Genomic DNA, 18,436 nt, shown 5'->3' on the forward strand with positions numbered 1-18,436 from the left:
GTATGATGAACTGCGTTTCACAAGAGTGAGAAGGGAGCGAGAGAACATTCTCTGCTGACTCAGTGGTCATAAATCTTCTGGGGTGTGTTTTGCCTTATATTTGTTCAATGGGCTGAAAGAAGTTAAGTGATCAGATGTCATTTGAAAATCCTGGCCTGCAGCTTTTACTTCTTCTTGTTTACATGAGGACAAATATTACAATACAAGCACAATTATTTGGGGACTAGCTCTGTGTGGTGTTACTGAAAGCTGTTCATTTGAACAGGCACCAGATTCACTATCTTCACCCTTTTTTAAAGGAGCCATTTTACATTTGTTTGCCTTAATGATGACCTGCAGTAGAGATATGAAAGAACCTGTGCATGTGCTGCTGTGCAGCATTTTGTTTCATTTGTTTAAAATTAAGTCATTAACTATAACAGCACAATGCATTTTTCTTTTTGACTAGTAATCAGAGGACTTTGGCATGTTAATCTCATCTGAAATAAAATAGGTGCTCTGGATTGGGTGATTCTTATTTAACTTTTATTTCTGGGCACATCCAATTTGTATGGTATATCTCTTCAGGTTAAGGAAAATATCAATGAAAGTTTATTTTTAACAGAGAGAAAAAATAGGAGATGAATCAGTGGTAAGTAAATGATATGCCTGAACTTTTAGGGGTAAAGTGTGCCCCTAAACAAAGTTTTCTACAATGTGAGCTTTTCTAGATAGTGTGTCATTAATATTTTATAGTAACGAGAGAAATCATCAAAAACTCCAACTAGAACATAAAATACAAAAAAAATAAATGCAGGTATCTTCAGAGCAAGCTTGAACACTCATTGATTTTATAAATTAAATCTTATGTATACTGTGTGCGGTTTTATGCTGATGTTGGCACACTTTCAGGTGTAAAATTAAATTACTTTTCCCAATAAGGCAGCATGGATTGAAGCATGGATTCCCTTCTTTGCTAATGGAAGTCGTAGAAAGACATTGAATTATGCTGACTTTCAAATTGACTGAGAGCCAAAGGGAAAAAAATCAATGACATTTTTAATGTCCTGTAGAGCTTTTAAACGGGCCTCTGTCTAGCAGAGAAACTCACTATAGGGTAACTGTTGTTGACATTGGTTTTCCAGTTAAGAAATTTATTTCTTCAGGTAAGCGTGCATCTTGTGTAGATTTAGGCTTCGTTACCGTTCCAGACACAGAGATGCTAAGTAGGCAGTGACTGGTTTTTGGAATGGCAGTCAGAAGACTCTGGTTACAAGGTATGCGTGTCACTCAAATGCGAAGCATTTCTGTTGGAACAGAGAATGCACTGTGTAAATATGCTGGCTAATCCCTGTAAAACAATAACAACAAAACCCAGAAGGATCTTTTATTTCAGTATAATAATCATATCTCAGTATGGGTAATGGCTATACATTATCTTTATTTTGATTAATTAATAATAGGGTAAACAGAAGTTTTAAGAAAACCTTTTGCTGTGTCTTTGGATTTACATAGCTGATTCCTAAAGGTCTAAGCTTTATAATAAATGTCCATCAAATATGTGGCTTGCTGGTATATTTTAAATTTTATAATATTTTTATAATTTTGTAAAATGCATTTTATAGCAGTAATTAAATTTTTATAAAAGACTGTCCGATTCCTCAGAATCTTGCTGCTCAGATAAAAATGTTCTGATTTAGATAGGGGGAGACTGCAATATAGATGCATCCTCTGCATCTCAGTATTGTAACTGAGGTTCATAGATTCTGGTCCATTTCTGTAATAAAACGATTTCTCTTTGCATTCCGTCAAAGTCTAAGCTTATGTTTCTCTTTGTAACAGATGGATATAATATGGCTGTGAATGACTCTAGTCCTGGAATACAATTTTCAACAGCAAATTTTGTATCCTCAGTTCTTTGATGTAATGAAGAAAACTATCATACAGTCACTTTTGGGAATTCAGTTCTAGCAGTAATTTGGCTTTCAGCTCCTGGAAGATTCATCTTGGGGTTTTTAAGAGTTGTTCATGTTATAGTAGACAACTTCTGTCATTTTCAAAGCAGCCTTTAACGCAGGTAGCATCAGCTCTACAGAGATTGAAATGCAAGTAACCTCAGAACTGCCATATTGTGAGAATGAGTTAAAGAAATCATAAAATTAGGTTTCAAAGATAATATACAGACAATCTATTCAGCAGAATAGCTCTGCAGAAGCTGTTTTATGTAGTTTGGATTCTTCACAGTTCACCCATTCAGTGTCAATTGCATCTTAGTGACGGTCATTAAATCACGAATGCTTATGAGTGCTTTGTGGACAGCAACCATTTATTTTTCAAATATACACTAGCCTTCATGACATTGTACCTCATCAAACAGACAAAGGTGACCTTTTTATTTTGTCTTGCTTACATTTTGTTAGCTTTATGTACTGTCATGTGCACTTACCCCTGTGGAGAAAGAAAGTGGCGACTTGCTATGCAGCAGAAAATGGATTAGAGGTCTCAGTCTAATTCATGTGTTGAAGATAGTACTTAGAAGTCAAGGGTTTCTCTTAATGACCTGTATTGTCAGATGACATTCTAGTAGCATCGTTCTAAGAACTTGATTTCAAATGTCTGGTTTGTAAGGGAACAAGGCTTTTGTGCTTGCTCAGTCTGTCTGCCTGTTGGGTTCCTCCCACAGATAAGCTTAACCTTGCAGGCCAGTTTGAAGCAAATTCAAAAGATGGGTTGAAGTCTGAAAGATAACCGAATACCTGTCAATTTTCTGAAAACTGGCAGCAGTGGGTGAGAACGGCCCTTCCAAGGTAAAGGCAGGGAGGGCTGAGCCCTGATGGTTCTCTCTGGCACTATCAGAGGGCCAGCCCCTGCCCAGTTCCCCGTGTGTGCAGTTTGTCCTGTCAAACAGACAGTGATGTTGGGGGCTCTGGGGAAAACCACCGTGCTGGAGTGGGGGGGGCCAGGGACAGAGCGTGCACATCTGCAGGGTGCCTGGGCTTGCTCTTCCTGCTGCTGGTGGCAGCGCGTTTCTCGCTTGGCCTTTATGTAGCTTCTAAGTGAGAAAGGTGTTCACGGCAGTGTGCTGGAAACCTGTTAGAAGTGTGCTGAAAACACAGTGGTGCAACAGAGGTTGAGCACTTGTGCAAACATAGCTGGGAAGGAGCCTGAGCTTAGATTTGGCACCCATTAACGAACCTAGTGCCAGCTGCCTCTGGGCCTCAGAGGCTGGGAATTGGAGCTGCGCTTGCCTGCAGAGCTTGACTGGAGAAACGAGGTAGGATATCCCTTTGCAGCCAGGTCTCCCAGGTAGTCAAATAAAATATTATATGAACTATGCTCTTGCAATCACGCTTTCATAAGAAAATTTTTGTCTTCATTTATTTTTTTTCCAGCATTGTGCCAGTGTTTTTATTTTGCTCTCTGCCCTGATTTTCCCTGTTGTGGGTTTTGGGGCTTTTTTTTTTTTTTAGTTTGATATGCCATGCAGCACAGCACTTTGCTTCCTCATTTACAATATCCTATAAAGCCCCCACGACAGAGTGCAGCACCTGAGCCCTTTTATGGGATCAGTGCCAACGCACTCATAATTGAGTTCTGTGGTTTCGCAAATGTTTCCCATCTGATCACCAAAGTGATTTCCTAGAGGTTTCCATTCATGCCTATTTCACATATCCTTCACTAGATAATCATTTTGTTGACTCTTATTATCTCATTGAAAAAGAGGAAAGAATTTGAATATTTTTTCTCTCAGATCAGATCTTAATTTGTGAAAAAGTCAAACCCAATGTCTTTGATTTATAGTGGTTAACAGCTTGTTTATAAAGGCATTTTAAAATTGTTGTTATTTTGGTGTTTTGTTTTGTTAAGGTGGCTATTTTAAAATTGAGGCTATAAAGTATTTTTACCAATCTTAGTCATAGCTGTCAAATATGAGCTTCATATTTCTATTTTATGAGACAGACTTCCAGTGATTGGAACTAAGTTGAGAACTTGCATTATTCACCATTAGCAAATTCTTTAAGCCTAATAACTTGCAGAGGGAAATTATTGTTCCTACGAAAGTAATTTTATTCTCGTTCACTACATTTATCTGTGGGGTCTTTAGGACATTTCTGAGAACCCTAGTCTCCATAAATGCTTTGACAAGTAAGATACAGCTATTACAAAATAAATACAGTGATGAATACTGGAAGTCTGATCCATATGTTGAAGCATCTTAATCCAGCTGTTGAAGATATTATCTGTATTTTATTTTTTTAAAATGTCCAGTTAACATAGGCTTAACTGCAGGAGAATATCTATATAAACTTGATCATACTCTCTGGAATATGGCAGTGAGCACAATGCAAAAGGTTAAAGATTTGGTAAAAAAGAGGTACCACCGCAGTGTCTGTCTAGGATGTGAGTATGGTAAACACATCAGAAAGAGTGTGGTTTTGTAATGGTTGTGTATTATATTTCTGTTGCTCACAACTGTCACCACAAGGACAGAATCATTTTGAATGTGACCAGGCAGCTGTCTCTGTGAAGCCTATAGATAGCAGCTTCCTTGTGTAGCACATTTTCAGCTCCTTCAAACAGATTTATCAAGCATCTTTACTGTCTCAACACTGCCAGCTCAAATGACTTCTCAAGGAGCTTTGGTTATGCAATCTTTTAAAAGGTGCATTGTTTTTTCTGTTTGTTTCTTTTTTTGTGTGTGTGCATTGGGATTTTTTTAGTAACTCACTGCAGCAGCTAAAATCTAGTGCAGGGTTTCACCATGTGTTAGGAAAAAAAAAAGCATACTCCGTTTGTCCACTGTGACCGGGCTTTAAATAAGCATCAAAACTTTCACCAGCTGTGCAAAGCAGCAGAACAGCACAGGTCAGAGCGGAGCAGTGAGCTTGCAGGGAGAGTGATGCTTTGTGAGTAAGGAGATGAGAACCTGCAGAGAGATGGGAGCCAGAAATAGCATTTGTTTGGCATGATTAGAAGATACATCCATAATAATTTTGAAGTGTGAGGATTGCTTAACAGAATATTCCTCTCTGAGTCCTGTCTGACTTCCAGCAGTTAGGAGACAAACAGAAGCTCGGTACCTTGCCTTTCTGGATGGTGGCTGGAGCAGGAGGCAGCTGAAGGGGAGGGCTGGGTAAACAGCCAAAGGACCTTCCCAAAGAATTTCTCTGCTCATTACTGCCGCAGTTCTCAGCATGGGAACTTTCAGTAATAAAGACTTTAAAGGCTTCTTCAAAGAGCTTCCAGGCTGTATCAGAAGCTCCATCTGGAATAAGTCTCATGAGGCTTTGGAGTGTTTTGTAAATACAGGCTGGGGACAAATGAGGTTTTTCTTAAGTTGAATTTTGCAAAACTTGCTTTCTAACAAGAACTTGCAACAGGCCACATGAACACGGGAGTGTTTACCAAACTGCATCCTCTAGCGTAAAGCCTTTTGGAAAGGGTGCAGTTAGCTTGTCATCCCTACAAAGTCTTTCACTAACGCAGTAAATTATAGTCCTTATGGGAATGTGCTGTACTTGGTTCTTTTCAGGTCATGTTCCTGGTCTTGGATTGCTGTGTGAAACTATATACGATGATTTATACTGTTTGCCTGTGGATTTGTTTTGTGTTTCAGGAGATTGAATAGCATTTCTATTTAAATCATGTTTCATTCTAACTAAAACAATTGCTGTTTTGTAGTGTCAGGAGATTCTTGAGGTAACAGGAACACTGTATGTTTTGTGATTTACTGACCATTTTGGCCATTGAAAGGCACCAGTACATTTCATTCCATTTTTCCTGCTTTGTTTGGGTTTAGTGATGCCTCATCAGGTACCTCAGACCATGACAGTGTTAAGTATTTTCAGTGCTGGTGGCGCTCAATTGTGTCTTTTGGTCATGGGCGGTAATGAGTCTGTAGCACCATTTTCCCATCAGCAGCACTAATGCTCCAGGAACACCAGCATTACCAGGTTTTAGGAACTTGATGTCTGTCTTTCATGGTTTTCTCCTTTTGAGATGCATCAGCTTTTCTAAAAATGTGTTTCTGCCATGCAGTTGCTTATGATGCTAAGTTAGCTGCGGGCATCAGACTAAACCTGCCTGTCTAGAGCTGTTGTTTGCCTGTGTATTGCACTCAGCACTTCTGGCTGCCTATGAGAACAGAGAATATGGAGCGAGAAAAAAAGTATGAAAGCTCCTTAAATCTTGTAGAGATTGAAAATATCTCCCATTATCATCTTGATATTTTTCCCTTCAGTTGTGCTCTTATCTAGAAACCTCAAAGTATTTTACGAACACTGAATTAAGCCTTCTACAGCCTTCCTCCTCCTCCTCCTCCTCCTCCTCTCCTCGAGGAAATGACATTATCATCCCTTGTTTGTAGATGAGGAATCGAAGGTCTGAGTGGTGAAGTGACTCGTCCAAGGTCAGCTGCTGCATTAGTGGTATAGCTATGAATACACATAGGCATTCTAGCTCTCAGCTAAACAAGATCCGTGCCCTCCCAGCTTCAATTTGTCATAGCTTAATGACTGATAACATTTAGGCATCTAGAACGTGGCCAAAGGATTTCTTTTCAGCAGCCAACAGGTAATCCTTAGTTACGACAGCAGCAGGACGCAGTGCACCTCCCGTGGTCCCCATGGATCCTGTCTGCTGCTGCTTGTTTTGCATAAAAGATGTGAGCACAGGTGAGAACTACCCGCATGGCAAAGCCTGGCTGTTTGAGTGTGGGTCTTTCCTGCTTTGTGGGATGCTGTAGATGCTCACCTGAATGTTTACTTTTGTAATAAAACCAAAGATCCTAGACCTGATTCTTCGTTTGTCTTGGTGTAACAATAATGAAGTGTCCCGGCACTTGCGGTTTGACTTCGACATCTAATCTATTTTAAAAGGAGTAAAAAAACCTCTAGTGCAGTCTGCTATTCCTTGAAGGGGAGAAGTAATTCAACTAGTCTTCTCAGGAGTCAAGTAAGAGAAGTAAATTTTGAGTTGGGCTATTCAGGAAGAGGAAGTCATCTGTCTGCATCTGGTCACTTCCCTGCTTACATGGCATAGTCCTGTAATGGCTACATAAGAAGCTTTGTGATGAACAAATGTCAAGGGCAATTAATTCTTTGGCAGGCAGCTGTTATTATTAGGACAGAGAGTGGCCAGACATAGAAGGAAAAGCCTTCAGCTAATTTATTTTCTCTACCTTTTCCATCAAAATTGGTAAGTCACTTAAACCCCACTGGTGAACTTTCATGCAATAAGAATTTTAAATCTGCCATCTTTTTTTTTAGTAGGAGATCTTATATTAGATTTAGAGCACAGTGGAATAGCTCAGAGAAAATGTTTGGAAAGTCTTCACCACTTTAATGCTATCAGGAAGGAGCAGAGTTGTGTGTTAAGCTGGTAACATAATAATATGTGGGCTGAGCTAAGCCCACTTCAGACTGTTTTTCTCAACCTTAATTGATGGAAACGACCCACTTTTGGGCTTGATTTATTACCTTAGCAGAGTTATTCCAGGATTGCTGCAGTGCAACTGTGGGTGTTCTAAACACACCCACGCTGCCAGAGAATCAGGAAGGATGTACTTAAAATCCTCTAATTTATCTAATAACATCTTTAGTGGCTTTTTGTGTAGGTTTAGTATTGTAATGGAAATGCACTTTTTGGCTAGATAAAGAGCTCCTGTGTGAAACTGCCAGCATTGGTTTAGGGACATGTAAATGGCATTTGGGGCTGATGGGGGAAATACTCAGACCAGCTCCGTATGCTGTAAATGCACCTTTCAATTTTGTAATCTGTCAGAACAATTAAAATAATACCTAAAATTTCAGATATGAATGTTCACAACTCTTGGTCTTTCACAGACATGCTCTTCCCGCCTTCCAAGCCCAGTCAGAGCAGAGGTTGCTCATGTCGGGGGGGTATTTTTTCTCTGCTGTTTAGGTCCTGAACCTCTATTTTAGCAATTTTTACTGCCTCAGTTCTTAACCACCTTCCCTCTCTGCCCATCAGTGGACGTTCCTGAGGGGCTGTTTACAAATGACACACAACAGGTTTGGTTTTCCTAAAAAGTTCCAGCACTGAACTGGTGAGGGGGTAAGCCTTGGACTGGGAAGCAAGCTCAGATTCCCGCAGGTGCTACCACAGCCTGTTACGTTCACGCCTGAAGCGAGCTCTGTCTGGCTTGTGCTTGTAAATGCTTTCAGCACGGATTCTTCTGCTGTGTGTTATTTAGGCTGAACCTTAATCTTCCTCTGCATTTTTGCAGAACGCTGTCCTCACAGCGCTGCTAAATGCTGGCATAATTATTCTGTCTCTTGCTTTTTTTGTCACATGGAAATTGCATGTAACACGAACAGTAACGAGTATCATCGCTCTGGAGTACTGGAGCTAATAATAGAAATGAAAAACCTGCTCTCTGTGAGCTAAATAAAGATGGACAAGACAAGATAGAAAATCAGCTTCAACACACACCAGAAGTAAAGGAGGTCCCGGTGTGTTTTCCTCTTGCTGATTACTCTTAGGACTGGGCATTGCTGTATGTAAATAGGATCAGAGTTCCTGTGCTGTGCTGAGAGGAGCCAGTCCTAAGACAGCTGATTTCCTCCAGCAGTCGTGCTTCATTAGCGGCGCACGTTGCTGAGGCTCAGAGGTGATGCGTGAGCAGAATACTCGGCTGCTAATTCTAGGAAATACTCTTACTGATGGTGCAGTAACATGGTATGAGTGGCTTTCTGCTTAACTTCAAGGGTCAGAGCTTGTCTCATGACAATATATGATTCGGCCGAAGCCATTTATTGTTAATCTTCTATTTAAATAATTTATAGATATGTTGAATAGTAATCAGTGAAGGTCGGAGGACTTATTTTCTATTCATTTTTCAAATCTGTTACATGATCTTACTGTTTGTAGCAGCATTTGATGTCATGAATCTGGAAAACTGTATGGTAAAATGGCTTTTCTAAAAAAACCAAGTCTAGCAAATCTGTTTTTTTTTTTTTCCTCTGGAATTCAGATTTCACTGCTGAAGCTCCAGCATGTGGGCCAGTTTAGCATGGCAGTTGGCTTTCCTGGGCAGTGAACCAAATGCGAATGCAAGTGACGGTCGCCATGTGCTTCTCTGGCTCCAGAGTGAAGCCTGATGAGTCCAGTTTCGCATGTAGAAGTTTTTCTGCTCTGGATCTGGTTGGACGGATTGCTTCTAGGCTAACGCCTCCTCTCCAACCATTCTGAAAGCATGTGAACAGACTTAGCGGGCCTAAGCAGAAGAAAAGGTTCAGGAAGTGTATGTGCTCGTTGCCTGTTCCCTGGGCTAGCTGACGCAGAATTCTGCTGTTGATGGACGGTTTCTGAGACTGACATTAGTTTGCATGTCTCTGCACAGTCCTGCAATGGGAGACATTGTTACCCCTGGTGATAACCATGAAATCGGGAAGTTTCAGGCTGTGTCAGCAAGAGACACCTGGAGAAGTTAAGGCAGACCAATGGGAAATACAAAGTCATGCATAAATAAAGAGGTATTAAACTCCTCTTGAATGAGACAATGTACATTAAAGTGGCCTTGGTTTGCTATAGATTAATTATCCTTGGGAGATATCAGGCTTAATTAAACTACAGTGAGTTAAAGCCACTTTACTCATGACAGAGATCATTCATGAGGGAGCTTTTTAACCTTATGCACATCAACTTCATGCCTCCTATGGGTCTGCTTTAACTTTCAGCGTCCCTTGGTGAGGTTTTGAACACTGTGAACTCTGAGGACTTCTCTAATCCTTTGGAATCTTGACTCCAGTTCTTAGGAGGAACTGGACAGAGTGGGCTTAAGATAAAAGCATATAATGCATGTGTAGAAAATGTACGCTAAGCAAGGGTTGCATGACAGACTCTGGAGGGGGGTTCAAGTCTAGATTTGAAAAGCATTTAAACAGAGGTTACAAAATGGAACATGAAAACTGAAATGGGGAACATGAGAGTGAACTAGAGCCACTAAAATCCATGCAGGGAGTTTGAGGTCTTGCTGTGCAGGGTTGTGGTGCTGTTTAGCAAAGAAGAATCAGAAGATTTACAAAATTCCTGTTTGTTTGTAGAAAAGTATTATGTATTTCCTTGATTGCAAGTTACCTTGCTAAATCAGATGAAAACATCATTTGTGGCTTTCTTTTTGTGTTCTGTCTTTTTTCTTTTCCAGTAATTGCCCTTCATTTTTGGCTGCTGCTTTAGCTAGAGCAACTTCAGATGAAGTCCTTCAGAGTGATCTTTCGGCACACTACTTACCAAAGCATGTGGACAACGCAGATGGGATCATACGTAAGTATATCTGTGCATGATAATGTACAGTTTTACATGGTGTGGATCTTTCATTTATGTTGCATACTGGAACACTCTGCGGATAATTCATAGATTTTTAAAGTCAGCAATGACTTCAGTGATCTATCTAGTCTGACCACTTGAATGGTACTGGATTTTCCTCAAATTAATTCCTTCTACCAGCTAGCTAAACACAGTTGGACAAGATTTCTTGTAAAGGAATATCTTATATTGATGAGAAAAGATTAATGGAGAATTTACCACCACTTCTGATAGAGCTAGTGCCTAATTTCTTAGTCAAGGCTTTCTTGTCTGAATCTTGTCTAGTTTCAACTTTTACTACTGAATTCTTTCTCTGTTTTGAAAAGCCTTTCTCTGGTTTTACTTGAGTCCTTTATCAAATTTTTGCACCTGAAGACCAGGTGGAAATCTCTCCTTTCTTTTAAGTGCACCTTCACAAGACTCTATCTGGTAGCCCTGAATTTCTTTATAAGCACTTTAGGCTATGTGGTCTTGCTGCTTGCTGGCAACTGCTAGTTGTTCTCCTTCATCTTTAGAGCAAAGTCAAGTATACGTAGGAAGAGAGAATTTCATTCTGAATCATTTCAGTCGGTGTGTTTTTTACTATGGCTTTTAATTTTTTTTAAATTTAGTTCTAGCGAAGGATAGTATAAAGCTATTTCATGCTTAAAAGGAAAATTTCCTTTTCTCCATTCATCTATGCTGGTTAACAAGATTTTGCAGCATCCAGCTCAAAGCCATGCACCCTAAATCTCTTCAGGATTCTGCTGACCTAAATAACCTTGAAAAACTTTCTTAGGTGCTCGTTACAATGAAAAGCAATGTTTCTCACATGTATTGAGAGGAATTCTGTCATTTGATCTTGAAAATAGTGTCACCAAACTACTTTGTCCATTCCTTCCTTCCCTGGTTAAAGAAATACATAAATGATTCTGGGGATAAATAGGACATATAAATCTGGCTTTTCAAAAAGGAAAGTCCTGCTGTAATTCTCAGAGACCTTTGGAAACCTGAGAGACAGAAAAACATGCTATGGGTTCCCTTTTTGTAGGTATTGCTGCCTCCTCCTGCTGAGCAGGTAAATGGAACAGATTTGTCATTGTTCTGGCTGAGCAGCCTTCATTAATTTCAAATTGAGATCTCTGAGACTTGCATAAATATTTGACAGTCTCCAAGGAAATGTTGACTAAGACTCCACGCAGAATATCTAGAGAGTTCAATGAAAAAAGGAAAAAAACCCACAAACCCCTCACACCTACAGAAATTGCCATTTAAATATACCTAAATCTGTAGTACACAGATGCAAGCATAGATTGATATGTGCACAGCCTATAGCAGGCACTAAAAATATGACTCCAGATGCAGTATGTTGAGGTGGATTGTCATAATGAAGGTACTTGAAACTAAAATACACCTTTACAGATGCAACATAAAGTGTTAAATAGGAAGATAAAAGGGGAGAGGAAGAGAGAGAACATCTCACGGACTGTAGTAAAGTAGTGGTTTCATATGAATACTGCAATTTCAAATAATATACCATAAATGATAATTTTTGAAACGGAGCATTAGCTCAAGTGATGCAAGGTTTGGCTAAGCAAACCATAACAAAACCAGGGAGATTCACGCAAGACTGAAGGAGATTTCATTGCAAAAGGTCAGCAGCTGCATTCTAGCTAACTTTCTTAGCAGGAGTCTTTTGAGAAACCTGGACTAGTTACTTGGAAGAGAGCTGTGACTGAACGCTCTAACTGGTACCACACAGGGAGACTTTCATGCTTCGAAAGAAAACAAAGGGAGCTGTGGCAGGTGACAAAATTGGTATTTCTAGATATTGAGGTTTTGTGCTCAGAGTTCACTGTTTATCCTAATGATGTTTGGACTGCTACAGAATGTGAAACTGAGCTGAGTTTAGCTGGCTGGTTTTGATATGCAATTCTGTGTTGTTTTTTCTTAAGAATCCGAAAAGATTTTTTGCTCTGTATAATACAAGGAGACATTTACCTGATTTGCCTCAAGTATGAAATCTGCTAGAAGAAAAATAAAAAATATTCCAGATTTCCTTAGTGACACATTTCACCTTAAGAATTACAGCATGACAAATCATATTGCATATTTAGGAGTAGTAAAAGCAGTTATTGGTGTGCTGGTGAAAAGGAAATTAGAAACTTTATGGAAGAAGAATGCTAATCTTAAAAGAAGGAGAACTGTTTTGAGTCCAGAAATGTAGGAATGCAAGAATATGGCCTGTTACATTTGGGGTGACCATGTGTCTTTGGATCTCAAGAACAGTATCTTAATGTCATAGGCCACAACTGATTCTTCCCCTCCAGTTGCACTGGAGAGGAGCAAGAGAGCCTCCATGAGAACTGAAAGACATTTGATCACCTTTTTAAAGGTCGGGTTAAGAATGTTTAGTTTCCTTTTTTTGTAGAGGAAGATATTCATGTGGGGGTTTGGCATTGTTAAGGAACCACCAAAGGAGGCTGGATAGCAGGACCACGTTACACGGTGGAGGTATCTGAAATGTCCAGCAGACTTGACAAAGCACATCACAGAGTCCCATTACCCAGCCTTTCCAGGTACTAGCAGATGGGATGAGCATAGCCAAGACACAAAGAGGTCATTGACTAATCAGAGACTGGAGTTCTTCAATTAAGGAAAACCTTGGTCGTTGGCTTGATGACATGTCTAGAAATCTGGGTCCTGATCCCTGTTGTCACACTGTCTGCATTTTCAAGAAAGGTCTTAAAATTTAGGTACTAAAAAGAAGAATCTGATTACTGGTATTCTTTCTACCCTAATTTTGCCCTAAAAGAACTCAGTCCTCTGTGGGAACAGTAATGCCTGAGCTGGATTTCCCACTCGCTATGGTACAATTAAGCCTTACTTCCAACACTGGGGATTTTGGAGCAGCAGGAGGGAAATGAAATTCTCCATGACACAGCCGCAATGACAGCTGAGTCAGCTCTGGCTCAGTGCTGCAGCATTAACAATTGATGAGTAATTTACAGCTGTGAGGGGGTGGTTGAACTGTTGTGGGCTTTTCTCCTGTTTTAACCTCAAGAGCAATTATTGATGATGCTGACACTACGCATACTCCTGGCTAGGGAAGGTTTTTTGGTATCTCAGTACAGCCAGTGGATTTAGTCCCTTCCCCCTTCAGAGTGACACTCTGAAGCGTAACAGCCACATCACATTGAGATGTACACCGTTTCCCTTCATAGATGCCCAGCAGAAAGAAATGGAAGAGCAAGTCTGTGAGGGTCACTTCTGGCAAATATAATTTGGATGTGTCAGGCTGTACATGTTCCATCTTGAAATATAACATCCAGCAAAGAGATTTCTGGTGGCACTGGTGAAAGCAGTATAGGTGCTGTGGGGAACTGGTGCACATTACTACGGCAGTGGTGGGATGACCCCAGTCATTTGATTTCCACCACCTGTTTTTAAAGCTGCATGATCGAGAAGCCAAGACTCCTTCTCTTGATTGTGTATATAGCTTATTCCCAGCTTAACGGCTGCTCTCGCAGATCGAGCTTAAACCAACTCATAATCAGCAGAGCTGGGAAAATATTTTCTTCCCAAGGATCTTGGCCCCTTTGATCACTAGAGCCCGCATCTTGTGTAGACCTAGTACAGAAATTAGTAAATGCTCCTTTTAGTTGCTTCACAGAATTTCTGTGAACTGAGAGAGATGCTGTAACTCTCCCCTTCACTCCCTGTTCTTTGAGCCATTCCTCCTCCAGGAGTGACTGACACCCATGGATTGCTGCTGTTTAGCCTTGAAGATCTCTGGCTTTGGTCAATGATCATGAACAAAGAGATTTGGATGTGTTCAGCTCTGATGCTTACTTTCTGTTTTCCTGCTCTGCATTTCAGAACAATCATCAATTCCCTGACTTTTCACGTTTTAAAATTACTATTTCTCAGGAGTGACAGTTTAGTATTTTTTAAATTTAAGACCTTTGTCGTTTTCTCATTTGCTTATGCAGTTTTCTTTGACACACAGTCTAGTCAGGAATCTGGAAATAATGTTACGAAACTAAGAAGGTACCTGAGTGTGCGCACTACTAAACGTGTGCACTGCCAGAACATCTTAAAGTAACGATCCTGATTTCTATAGATTATTTACTACTGTGTGGCTTCAGTTCTGCAGTGAGGTGTTGTCTGGAATAGATAGTTTGGTCTAAAACCAATACATCACTGTAATGGATCGTGGCTTTCGTATGTGATGCTACATGCCATGACAAAGTCCTGTCAGAGCTGCCATGGCCCCGCTGCACCACCCTGTGCAGTGACCCAGGGGATCAAACACTGAGGGAAATGGATTTGCTTTTCTTTTTTACTGATGCTGCAAATGAGTTCCCCAAAGGCATGGGGGAATGCTTAAGTTAAAAAGACAAACAAACAATGAGCTGCTTACTGGCGAATGCTGATTATGGCGAGTTTGGCTTCCTCTTTTTATGCATCAGAGCCCAGAATTTCCCTGCTGACATCCATTTCAGCCACGTGGCTAAAATGGTTTTGTAATGTAAGCAAGAAAAAAATTATCACTTACTAATGCTCTTAGCCTTTCATTTGTGGTTTTTGCCTTCCCCAGAGATTGAGACGGTGAAGCTAGCCCGCTTAGTCTTTAGCAAACTGCATGAGATCTGCAGCAACTGGGTGAAAGACTTTCCGCTCCAGCCGAAGCCCCACCGCTACTACGAGACATCCATCCATGCCATCAAGAATATGCGCAGAAAGATGGAAGACAAGCACGTCTGCATCCCAGACTTCAACACGCTCTTCAATCTTGAGGTAAAAAGAGATCACATGGAAGACAAATACATATGCTAAATTCAAATTCCATTTTGGGGGAAATTTAGGCAGTCTTCCATTGTGGAAATGAAAGCCATACCTGTGGGCCTGAGGAGGATTGACAGTCAAGAGAGAAACCTGGTCTTAAGTCAGTTCAGTTGATATTCTGTAACCATAGCAGCAGCGTGATGTGGTTTCTACATAGGGTATGTAGAATAAAAGAGCACTTTTCACCGACTTCTGGTGAAATGTCATCTAACCTAGAAGGTTGTACCTGGCCCATCCTGATGTAGCCACTCATGCAGTGGCTGAAGGCCTGACATGCCGTTGTGCAGAAAGCAGCCCTGCTATTGTGAGTGGCAACTGATGCACTGCAGCACCACGCGATAAATCGAGGTAGGAGCCTCTCTTTGGCTGAAGGTGCCCAGGTGCAGAAGGGGGTTGCCAGCGGAACTGAGGAAGGGGTTCACCTTACAGTTCATCATGGAAGCCCACTGTCTACAGGGGTGGGTCTGTACTGCTTTTTGACCCTTTCTTTCAAGAATAAGGAAGGAAAGTTTTAAAAAAACCCAACCAAAACAACAAGCAAACAAAAAACCAAACAGAAAACACAAAACTTCGAGGAGAGTGGGGTGCGGTTCACACAAGAATCTAGCAACATGGGTACTACGGAGGAACTGGGGCCAGACTACCCCTCACTAATTTCTCTATGTGGCCATCAGTCAAACACTCAGGCTTGCTCTTCCTTCAGATATAAAACCGGACGCTGAAGAATGGCAAATAGAAGAAAGTGGCAAGAATTTTACCTTTAGGATCAGAATGCTGCCTAATTGATACTTTATTACAACCTGTCACTTTAATAACCATTTTCTGCCCCACCCACATTCTTGTCTTTAAATGATATTAATGCAAACAGAGGCAGGTATTTCCTTTGCCTGTCAATTGTCAGCTTTCTTATTCCAATTTGTGTTGGAGCCCATTACTTAAAAATTACAATGTACAAATATTCTAGTCATTGAGATGGCTGTCAAGGTTGAAGTGGCGCTGACAGTGGGTTGGTGTGCTCTATGTATGAATAGGCACAGGAGTTGCTGTCTCTTGGTACAGCATTGTTTCTCTGTTTGAACAGATAAGGGGAAGCTGAGAAAACTGACTTGAAGATGAGTGATTCTGCTGTATTCCATTTTTGAATGTAATCACAATTATCTGATGAGAGAGCACATGCTGGTTTTTTAAAAAGCAGGCATCTACGGTGATACGGAAGAATGAAAGCAGAGGCTGGCTGGCTTCATTTTTTACCTGTACTGGCATTTTATCCCTGGTGGATTCCAGTCTTGATGTAGACTTCATGCAAACTGGATTGGATGTGCTTCTCTCTCTGTGGTTTTTACCGTCACAAAAACTCCTGCATGATTTGATGAGAATGGCACTTTTCATTTGAGTTGAGTGACTGAATGGTAACAAATGGGACATAAGGAGCACTGAGAGCGCTACGCGGGTGATTCTTGCAGGGCCTCTCTCGCAGTTTGCAGGTACAATTCATCAGCAGTAAGGTGGAAATTTCCCATTGATGGAAGTGAAGATGGTCCCAGTAGCTTGTTTCTCCAGTGGAGATTCTACCTCTAAGTGTAATTAAGTGACAACACCATGAATCTCAAGTTCAAAAGTTTTAAGACAATCTTATTAGCTGTTTGCGTTGCCTTCTCCCGAGTTGTTTTCTCAATGTGTTTCTGTTGACAGGACCAAGAAGAGCAAGCTTATTTCGCAGTGTTTGATGGCCACGGGGGAGTGGATGCTGCCATCTATGCCTCCATCCATCTCCACGTGAACATGGTCCATCAGGAGATGTTTCAGCACGACCCAGCAGAGGCACTGTGCCGAGCTTTCCGGGTGACCGATGAGCGCTTTGTCCAGAAGGCAGCCAGAGAGGTGATTTGAGTTACCTGGGCTTGACCCTGAAAGTAATCATCTGTAAGCCTGTCCTTGTTAGCAGAGGTGCTCCAGGTGCTGTGCCAAGTGCAGGCCAGGGGCAGCACAGAGCTGTGCATGCACAGCCCGTAGAGCCGGTGCCCACTGGTGGGCTTCTCCATGTTCCGTGAAGATGTCAGCCTCCACTTCTCACAACATCCAGTTCATTTAGAAGGATGCTGCTGCTACTCAAACCTATGCTAACTAGGTTCAGTCCTTGGGGTGGGTTTTTCCCTCATCTCTACAACATACATTTTTCTTAGCTCCAGAAAGGAAGAATAAATGGGTAAGTGACTCCCAGGCTTCCTAAACTCATGCAAGGGCCAAGCTGAGTGCAGGGAACTTGCAATGCTTACAAATAAACCTCCCTCCGAGTTCATTAACACACACGCATTTCTATCGGCAGATAGGAAACAGGCACAGGAAGTCAACTAGGAGAGTAGCACGGCAGATCGCCAGCAGAGCCCGGCTTCTGCAATGTGATTCCATGCAGGGGAAGTCCCGGGGCAGAATCGATCACTCGCGTTCAGCCAGGTTGGCTCTGAGGGGCCGTTACTTCTTAACGGTCATAGCCATAAGGAAAGCGCTGCCTGTGCCTCCCTGGGAACAGGCTGTGGATTTGGAATATCAATGTGTTCTGTCCTTGAGTTAAGCAAGAAAATACTTAGAACTCGTTCTCATTTACTTCTTTAAAACTTGGGGCATTTTTTTTTAAACTTTCATTTATTTTTTTTCCAGAGCCTGCGTTGTGGAACCACAGGGGTGGTGACTTTCATCCGAGGAAATATGCTGCATGTGGCTTGGCTTGGGGACTCCCAGGTTATGCTCGTGAGGAAAGGCCAAGCTGTGGAACTGATGAAACCCCACAAACCAGACCGAGAGGTGAGAATGGCCTGTTTTAAATGCGCCTGGGCAGTGTTTACTGCTAAAGCTGACAGGTATCAGCTTTATGTGGGATGCTGGGACACTGAGTGGTGCCTTGCCAGTGTCTCCTGGAGCAGTGGCATATGTTCCAGTTATCCCAGTTTGCTTGGAAGTTGGTAGGGATTTGTGTGCAAATCCTTTGTTCTCATCTGTTGGGCTTGTGGCCTCCACCGCGCTGTGTCTGTGCAAACCCCCAATGTTTACTAAGTGCTGGGCATGCGGCGGCAGCGCTGAACACTCTGTCCAAACAACTCTGTCGCCTTGCTGTTTAGGATGAGAAGAAGCGCATTGAGGCGCTCGGCGGCTGCGTGGTCTGGTTTGGAGCCTGGAGGGTGAACGGGAGCTTGTCAGTCTCCAGAGCAATTGGTAAGAGGGGGCTTTAATTCCTTTTTTGAGAATTGCTTTTCTTTTTAATTAAAAGCTTTCAATTTTCTAGTGATCAAAATTTGAAATGCAG

The 18,436-nt window shown here is 41.5% G+C and overlaps 1 protein-coding gene across 1 annotated transcript in view; it reads left to right on the forward strand.

Moving 5' to 3' along the window:
* Window positions 1–18,436, forward strand: part of PPM1E (protein phosphatase, Mg2+/Mn2+ dependent 1E) — a 68,283-nt gene that overhangs the window by 45,863 nt on the left and 3,984 nt on the right. The window contains exons 2-7 of the mRNA XM_040586729.1: window positions 7,087–7,176; window positions 10,148–10,266; window positions 14,888–15,087; window positions 16,828–17,016; window positions 17,794–17,937; window positions 18,252–18,345. Of these exons, the coding sequence (XP_040442663.1) occupies window positions 7,087–7,176; window positions 10,148–10,266; window positions 14,888–15,087; window positions 16,828–17,016; window positions 17,794–17,937; window positions 18,252–18,345 (836 nt within the window). The remainder of the gene's footprint in view (window positions 1–7,086; window positions 7,177–10,147; window positions 10,267–14,887; window positions 15,088–16,827; window positions 17,017–17,793; window positions 17,938–18,251; window positions 18,346–18,436) is intronic.

The sequence above is a fragment of the Falco naumanni genome, chromosome 1 (assembly GCF_017639655.2).
Source record: "Falco naumanni isolate bFalNau1 chromosome 1, bFalNau1.pat, whole genome shotgun sequence".
Taxonomy (NCBI): domain Eukaryota; kingdom Metazoa; phylum Chordata; class Aves; order Falconiformes; family Falconidae; genus Falco; species Falco naumanni.